This window comes from Cygnus atratus, chromosome 9, assembly GCF_013377495.2.
Source record: "Cygnus atratus isolate AKBS03 ecotype Queensland, Australia chromosome 9, CAtr_DNAZoo_HiC_assembly, whole genome shotgun sequence".
NCBI lineage: Eukaryota > Metazoa > Chordata > Aves > Anseriformes > Anatidae > Cygnus > Cygnus atratus.
In genome coordinates, this window is record NC_066370.1 from 26,504,529 (window position 1) to 26,514,047 (window position 9,519).

Consider the following 9,519-nt stretch of genomic DNA (forward strand, 5'->3'; position numbering starts at 1 on the left):
GCGCTCCGCGCCGGTACCGGGCAGCACGGCGCCGGACGGGAGCCGTGGGCGCGTAACAGCGCGGCTCGTCACAGGCTTTCGTGAACCAAAAACCGCCCCGGTGCCGCAGCAACTCCCCGGGGGCGCGGGCCGCTGCCGCGGGAAGCTCTGCAGCGCCCGGCCCGCGACGCCCTCCGGTAGCTCCCCGGCCGCTGGTCCCCAGGTCGCGGTCTCGGACCGGAGGGGCGCGTCCCGCCAGCCCCACGCCTCCCCGGGGCCCGCGACGGCCTCCCCGGCGGCTGCGGGCGCGGCTCCTTCCGGCCACGGCCTCGGCCCCGGGCGATCCCTCCCCTTCCTGGGCGGCCGAGCGCGGCGATGCTGCTGGTGCTGTCGGAGGAGCAGAAGGGGCACCTGGGCTGCCTGCCCCGGGTGGGCGGCGCAGGTCCGGCGGCGCCCCCGTCTCTCCGCACGGCGCCGCGGCCGGGGGGCGCCGGCCCGGGGGCGGAGGTTGGGGGGCGTTGGGCGGGCCGGGCCCGGCTGCCTCGGGCCCGCATCGCAGCCGTGTTCTCTCGTTTCAGCCGTCGGCGAGCTGGGGCGCCTGGCAGTGGAGCTGCTGCGGCGGGGCGCGGCGCCCAGGGCCTGTGAGACGGCCGCCAGTAAGAGCCGGGGGTGGCGGGGGCCGGGCCCTGGTCTGGGGAGCCGGGGGCTGCGGCGAGGCTCGGGGTGGCTCTGCCGGAGCTCCTCCGGCCCCGGGTGTAAAGGTCGCGAGTGCGCGGGCTTAGGCGGGCCTGGCGCTGTTAGGAGAGTAAAGAACTGACGAAACGTGGGCGGCATTTGTGGTCGGGCACTGAAGCGCCGGGAGCGAATGCCTGGTGCCCTTACCATGGGCCACTGCAGCACCTTTCTTTCCTGAGGTGAAATCTGCAAGCTGCTGCTATCTGTATCAATGTATTGTTTGGTGATGTACTGCGTGAGCGTGCTGTATTCTGTATGTCATACCATTAGATTTATTATTTATTTTTTTTATTGGGGAGTGTCTAACATGACTTTTGGTCCCTTGTGTTACTGCTTGAAGGGTGCTCAACTGTCCACTTTTATTTTTTCCTATAAATGTTTTGCCAGTTAGCTTTAGATAAATTTGCAGCTTTGTGTGTTGGCACTGGTGGCTTAGTAAGGAATTAAAAGGTATTTATGCTTTCTTTACAGGAAAACTTAACACTGGCGTTGACACCATACAGCATGGAGTAGAAGGACTAATGTATCTTCTTACTGAAAGCTCCAAGCTTATGGTAAGGGTACCTTTGTGTGGTAGATTCAGGAATACACTCACATGGTGTCTACTAAACAATTCTTGTTTCAAAAATACTGATGAACGGGGAAAACCCAGTACAAAATTCTGATACAGATTTTTATTTATTTTTTTAATGGAAGTGGTGTTTCTTGCTGTTCTCTTACTAAAACGCTGCATCTTCATGGATGACTTTGGAATTTGTATTCAGTGTCTTTGACACTAAAACTCAGCGTTTTGATTGTTTATAGCAAGAACATTCAGTAATTTGTATTAGAGAAGTTTACACTTCACAATTAAGGTCTGTCTAAATAACACAACTTTAGTGAAGATGTTTTTTCTGTGTGCTATGCTAACCCCCTAGTAAGTATTCCTTTTGTTGTCTGATAAATTAGGCTTGAGAGCTCCTGGCATCAGCAGTTCAGGCGGATGTAAGCAGATATTAAAAGAATTACAGCTGGGTAAAAACCCCATTGGAAAGCCTTCTTATTATTGATACGGTACACTATTTGAACATGGAACAGGGATGCAGAGACAATTCCAAATTAAACTCAAGCAGACGTTGCTGTGAAGAGTAGGTATGGAGGAGAATGAAATACTGCAGAATTTTGCCTAAGGTGACTTGACTGACAGATAAATTGCAGTGGTATTATGGTAGAATATAGTTGATCACAGAATACTTTTACTGGATGAATGCATTGTAACATATGACTTTCTCTATTGAATAAACAGCTGCTTCCACAGTGATGAACTGAGCTCCTCCAGTTCAGCACAGACATTGACCACAGGGAATCAGTTTCTGAGGGCTATCCTGAATTAATACAATGCAAAGCCTTGAAGTTGTGCCTGCTGCTTTCTTACACGTATAGATACGCAAATCATTTCAGAGTATTTATAACTTGAGTATCAACATTACATTAAGATACTGTTGATAATTTGATTATGTAGAAATGTACTTCATTATGACAAAGTTCGGACCCTTCTATTGCATTCTGTTTTCAGATTTATCAGCGTGTGAATTACATGGATGATTTGTATTTTCCTAGCTATAGACTTGACCTCACACGCTCCTGCAGGAAAGTAACTGCACTGTACCATATTTATAGCGTTTACTTACAGTTTTATTTATTGAAAAAGAAATAATGATTATTACATAGTTCTGTAGTAAGGCCTGAATTGTTAATTTCCAGATTTCTGAGATAGATTTCCAAGATTCCATTTGTGTCCTGGGATTCTCAGAAGAATTGAACAAATTATTGCTCCAGCTTTACCTTGATAATAGAAAAGAGATCAGAAGCATTCTTAGTGAGCTGGCACCAAAGCTTCCCAGTTATCATAGTCTTGAATGGAGACTAGATGTGCAGGTAACTTCTATTATTTTATTGGTAATCAGTATATTTTACTTTGTATTTTTTTTAACAACACAAGCAACTATGAAGATATGAATTTATATCGTTTCAAAGTAGTAGAGGCAGCAGTATTTTCATATATTTCAAACAGGTGCTTTAAGAACGTTAGCATATACTAAATATGTTTGGTCTTGAAGTGGATCGGTATTGCTTAAAGATAAAACAGAATAAGTAAATAATAGATAGTGTATATCTTTAATGTGGATGAAAATATAAGATTTTTACACAGGCCTGCAAGCAGGTCCTGTAAACCTGCTGTGAATTGTTGATACAAAAGTTGATAACTGTCTTCTTTTTCGTTATTTGTATCCTTACTCCCATTTCATCTATGCTATATGCAGCTTGCAAGCAGAAGTTTGAGACAACAAATTAAGCCTGCTGTGACTATGAAGCTACATCTTAATCAGAATGAAGATCAAACTGCACAAGTGTTACAAACTGACCCTTCTACCCTCATCCACCTAATTCAGCAATTGGAACAAGCTTTGGGGGAAATGAAGACAAACCATTGTAGGAGAATAGCACGAAACATGAAATAGTATTAATTCATGACTGTAGTCTTACTAGGCAGTCAGTGTTCACAAAAACATTTCAAGAAAAATAAACATCTGGATCAGATGAAATGCTTTCCTGGGCCAGGATCTTGAGCCAGTAATTATATGCTGAACGTCCTCTGGTGCTAAGTTTATGCACCTGCCTGATATAAGATTGGTAATTGCTTTTGCTTTACTTACATATGTAGAAATTCAGCATGTTATACAAATAATTTCTTTATCTCTAAATTAGTATAGCTCTACTTTAAAAGCTTTTATATATTAAGTAGAGCTGTCTCAATATTACATGGGACTGGGCATTTATTTTTACATTTAGTAAGCATGTTTTTTCTTGTTTTTTGCTACTGCTTTGAAATAAAAATACCTATACTGGTGGGAATGACACTTTATAGGAATGCTTCTTCCATCTAGACCCATGTATGTGTAGAACAAATCTGTGGGACTGCTGCCCTTGTCCTCCAAAGGGTTCAATCAACTCGGAGGCTGGCTGTTAAACCACTTCTACCATTCTCTTCTGCCCAACACCTATTAATTGTCTTGGAAACATCTTCATGAAGCAGTGGTATATGTCATGAAAACTTAGTTCCTGGCTTTCTGGTGAGACCTGCGCTTCAGGAAAACTCATGTAAGGTTAGGTAGGCAACCTTATATAAAAAAAAAAAAAGTATAATCAAGCTAACACTTCCATTTGAACAATGCTAGGTATAAGCTCTACTAGGCAAGCTTATGCTTTCTACAGGTAGCAGTTACTGTAGAAAACCCAATGGCCCAAGCATAAGTTAGCATACTGATTATTTCTATACGTAAAGGTGATCTGAAAAGTTGCAAAAGTAAAATTGTTGGCTAGTAAGCCAATTAAGAAAAGGTTTAACTTCTGTTAAATCACATCTTCCTGTTGTGATACAAGTTTTTTCCTCTACTTGGATAGTGTGCTTATAAAGGAAGACTAGCTAGTAAATGAAGCTTTTCTATTTCTTAGAAAGATGTCAAAGGTTATGTTAAAAACTACTTTTCATTTGTATTCAAATGCAGTATTTTGTAGCTTTTGTGACTAAGGTTAAATAATATTACTAATTAATGTTTTACTGTCACTAAGTATCAGAAATCCCTTAAGTTATATTGGAGAGCATAAATAGACAAGAGAACCTTAACATACAGATTCTGGCAGTAACTATGTATTTATTGGCTTCCATAGCAACACCGTAAATTTCTGTGATAATTGGGTTCCCACATTCATAATGCATTTCCAAATGCATTATTTTCTCTTTATTTAGAAATACTGTGTCTTTGAGAAACACTGCTTCAGATGAAACCTGCATGGCAGAAGTGCTTTAATCAATAACAGTTACTACCACTTAACAAAGTCAGTTTGCTAGAATGCAACATTGCTTATTCTTAGTGGCTTTACATAGCATGTCTACAGCATGAACAATCTCCTTTCCGATACATCAATCAGCAATGTGTTTCACGTGCTATCTGTATATGTTGATTTTTTTCTTCACATACAGTATGTGGTAAATAAATATGATAAGTTCCTTCCTTGAGATTTCCGAATCATTATATTTTGTTTGTTTGTTTTGATGTAATTGGCCTATATTTTCAGGTGGAATATAAGAATGGACTATATGTAGGCTAGTGTTTTCCCTTTACCCATCTCTTCTCACTATAGCCGTAGTCTGGGACTCATGGCAGCAAAGATAAAAGTTTTGGATACAAGTCTTAGAAGCTTTTTATGTCTTATCTCACTATTGTCCTATGAACCTGAGGATGATCAAGATAAAGCTTCAAAGCAAGGTGAACACTGGAGAAACTCACACTCTGGCAGTGATCCACAAATGGCTTCAAGAACTGTGAAGAAAGATCCCTTATACAAAGCATGTTGCTTTTGAATTGTACCTTTCAGTTTGTTCTGGGGAGGAGTACTGAGGCTGGGAAAACAGCTTCTCAACAGCTACTCATTTTAGCTTAATTATTAGAAAGGTAGACTTGTCTTCATGTGACGTTGGAAGTGGTCTTTCCACAGCCCTGCAAGTTCTCCATTTGCCCGTATTGGCACACACAGCAGCTACAAAGGGCCTTGCAACTCCAATGGTAGAAGTACTGACGTGCAAACGCAGCACAATTGTATGTAAGACATGATGATTAGTGCAAATGCACAGCAAATGACACTTGCTGCTGTTGATGTAATCATAGTGATTTGAATTATCAACACTGGAATTGCAGTATTTGTATAGCTGTTGTCTTGCAGAGCAGATAAAGCTGAAGAATGAAAATACATCTACTTCCGTATCTCAAAGATAGTGGTAAGAGGATTCAGTTGTGGGTCTGAAATTTTCAGTTTTAATCTAAGCTCTATCCAAAATTAAAGGTGACGTACATGTAAAACTCCATTTTATATACTTGTTTCCCCTCATGAATTTGCAATTGCTTTATAGAAATCTCCGAGCAAAATTTGGAGAGTACAAAGCATTATTCACAAGCTATTAAAAAATGATGTAATGGTGTTACTTTTAACACATTTTACAGGCTTTTTTTTTTTAAAAGTTATCTGGTATATAAAAGCAAAGTTAAATGTGAAGCCATTTGTTTATTACTTTTTTTGCAAATCTGAAAGAACTTTTTTTTTCTGCTGTAAAATCAACAACTTGCAGTTTACCTCTTGAGAATTTCCTTTTTTTCAAAGTGACTAATCAGATTTGTTATGTAGATGTTGCATTTTAACCTTGAAACAATTTACAAGCATCAGTTAAATTCTGAATATTCTGTGAAGAAGTTGAATGTATTACTATTTCATCTTTAGAAACCTATTAAGTTTGTAAGATATTACCTGTTATCCTTATTAGAGAACTTTTTAATGTTGTTTGTTTCATTTTTTAATTAAAAAAATAACTTTGTCTCAAAGAATTGTGTACATCAAGTAACTTTTGGTTTTATGAAGTAAGCAACTTGTGAATGTGTCCTGGCACTTTTCTGATAGGCCATTAAATTCAGGTAAACTTCATGCTGGTGCTGACTTCCACATGCATGAACAACTAAAAGTCCAAGTATTTTAAGAGTAAGATAAATAACTTTCTGAAAAGCAGAGTTAGGCTCAGCCCTTTGCTATATGCTTTTCATACATACCTCAGTTTATTTTTTTACTGGTCTAAACAGCAGAGGGCAGAAAGTTGTTTGTTTGTTTGTTTGTTTAATCAACTAAGGAGAAGTTTCACTACAAAATTGTTTTCAAGGCCTGTTTCCCATTAAGATTTGTTCATAGTCTCAAGACTCAGCTTGGAGTGTACTTCACCTTGTGTTTTCCAAATTCATGATCACTTTTAAACTGAAAACAATAAAACTTTCAGTATTTAAAATACCTGTAAAACATACTGGTTAGCTGTTTTCTTGTTTTTTTGTTTGTTTGTTTTAATGTTTGTATGTTTGTTTGTTGTTCTTTTTTCTTGAACCTGCTAATAAAGAATTTGCTAAAACATTTAGCCAAGAACATAATATAACCCAATTCTTAAAACTCAGGATGACATTGTTCATGGCATTGTAAAATATTTATATTCTTTTAAGCATTGATTAAACTCAAGCAGCAATGCTTTTCTTCCTCTTTTTTTTAATCCTTTTGAATGAACTATGTATGATCACTGTCCATTTTATAAAATATACTGAGTTTCTGATCCAAGTTTTAATTGATTCCCCAATCTCTGAAGCACATTTAGACTCTCCTACAAGTTTTATTTTCTTGTACTTCTTGTCTCTGTCACACCTTCTTGCAAGCTTTTAAGGTACTAGACTGAATACTCCTTCACCTTTCCTCTGTCTTTCCAATTCAGTAGTTGTATCTTGAGTTGTATGAGGGAAACTGTTTTTGTTTAAACAGGTATGGAGTTGGTTTACATTAACACACACATGAATCAGTATCTGATTTTTGGATCAGGCCTGGGATTCTCATTTAACAGAAAAGCCTTTGAACTCTAAGATTTTGTCTTAAAATGATCTTTTGAATTTAGTATTGAAATGTACTAGACCTGTTTCAAGTATATTACTGTTGATGAAACGTGTCCATGTACAGACTAAAAGGTATGAATGGTGATTTTGTTCCAGTTTGTATAAGAGTGCCCATTTCCTATACTGTGACTTTGTAATATTAACAATGGATAGTGTGTAGGAAAGGAAGTCCAAGATTAGGAATGACCTGGCAAAACTCCATGACTAAAACTGTGTTGTTTTTTACTTATCTAAATAAAGGGAAGGAAGTCTCCTGTCACTCTGTGTTTGGCTTTGTGGTAAGGGTCTGCCATATTACAGCACAATTTTTGTTAATACTGTTGCTTGTTCTGTTTTCAAGATAAATGTAAATTGTGTCAATTTGAGGACTGCACTTGTGTCTTGAAATCTGAAATTTCACCTGTCAGATTGTATCAACAGAAGACACTATTTTTGGTGTAGGGTTCTGTGGTTTGATTTATTTGTAATATGGTAGTTTTTAAACATTACCAGTAGTTGTCCTGAAGCTTGAGTAATGAGCAGGCTGCTTTTACATACATAAAAGTTCAGTTTTTACTGTGTTTGTTAATAGAATTTTAGAATGCATTTTAGGAATTACCCAGATCAGCAGCGCTATGACCTGCACAACTTATGCTAGATACATAAGGACAGGCAATCCTCCAATCTATTTATCAAATTAATGGAAGTTTGTAGGAGGACCACCATTTTAAATGTTTGCATCCTGGTTCTCCCAATACGTAAATAATAATATTCAAGCTAAGATATTAGCTGTAGTGACCAAATATGCTACAAAACACAGTAAATACATTTTTTTATCATTAAATATGTAAGAACCTTCCACTGATCTTACTCTTTGCCTATTTATTGCTCTGTCAAAAATTTTCCTTTGTTTTGTTTGTATTTATTTTAGTTTTGTTTTTTCGTTTGGTTTTTGGTAAAAGGAAAACTTAAGTAAACAGGATAAAACAGAATTTCACTTTATGGAATCTGTATCTTACTCCAAAGTGTGTTTGTGTGTGAACACACAAAGTAGTATTCCTCGTATTGCTAACATACTTAAAATACCAGAACTGCAGAAGTTGAGGAACTGCTCTACACCTTTCAACCATCCTGTGTTCATAGGTCTACCATAAGATAACAAAACAAACTTCTGTTCCATTAGGTCTGGTTGTAGCAGAAGCCATGGCTATGTGTTTCAAGGAAATTTTAGAGAAAGCCCTCAGCTGCTGCTTACACAAAACCTGTTGTAAACATTTTTGTTCTGAATGTCTGTAACTGGTTAATAATTTGAGATGGGTGGCCTTTAAAGTCACCATTGTTTATACTTATCTATATCCAAATGTGTATCTAATTTCTGGAACTAAGAATTCATAAGTTTGCTAAGCATTTCTCAGTTTTTGCTGGGGATTTTATCTGTCAGACTACATCTTTGCTTCATGGTGTCTCAGCTAATAGATGGAGATGTGTCTTTCTGTCCACTTAAAAAATAGAGACTCTTACTGGTCTGCCCGTGAGCACCCACTCCAGGGCTTTTCCCAGTGCAGCTAAATAAAAAGGGACATGGAACAGAAGAAGTATTTTGCTTGCTGTTTTTGCTGTCACCTGTGTGCTCAGTAGCAGAAACACATTATAAATGATTGCTTTTCTACAGGTCACCATTAATACTTCAAGAACAACAATTTGCTTCTCATCCCTGTTCTTTCTCCCTCTGAAGTTTACAAGTTAGTATCAAGGATGACTTCCCAGGCAAAAAGAAAACACGATGAAAACTGGGAATATTGATCATGAACATTGCCTTTACTTGCTAGGGAAAACAGAGGATCCCGCGATGTAAAAATATGTGGGACAGGGGAGGCAATCAGTTATGTAGGCCTTACCTTTTGCAAAGGAAAGGTAAAACATACAGTCCTGAGCAACATGTATAACCAATAACATGTTCAAGATGCATTAAAAAGTACATGATGCTCCTTTTTACATATATATGTATATACATGTGCTTATTAGGTATATATGTACTTACTAGGTGACAACTGATTTATTTTTACAATAACAGCAGTAGTAGGGTGTCAGAATATTTAGGCTGTTTCAAATTGCCCAGGAAAGCTAGAGCAAATCACATGCGTTCTTTATTGGACACAGGAAAAGTCAAACTGGAAGACTCTCCTAAAATATAAAATCTGATTGTGATTAAACAATTAGCTTTGTTTCCTGACAAAATCTACATCAGACAACCCTCTCCATGTACATGCAGTTTTTATTACAAAAAAAAAATATACTGAATCTTTCTGCAAGT

At 38.6% G+C, this 9,519-nt stretch overlaps 1 protein-coding gene across 1 annotated transcript; it reads left to right on the forward strand.

Annotated features, from left to right (window-relative positions):
• The first annotated feature begins 245 nt into the window (after positions 1-245).
• Positions 246-4,774, forward strand: COMMD2 (COMM domain containing 2). The gene is made up of 5 exons (XM_035566431.2): positions 246-421; positions 558-635; positions 1,186-1,268; positions 2,458-2,631; positions 3,018-4,774. Exons 1-5 carry the CDS (start codon positions 355-357, stop codon positions 3,213-3,215), a joined length of 600 nt encoding a protein of 199 aa, XP_035422324.1. The 5' UTR covers positions 246-354; the 3' UTR covers positions 3,216-4,774.
• Positions 4,775-9,519: the final 4,745 nt, after the last annotated feature.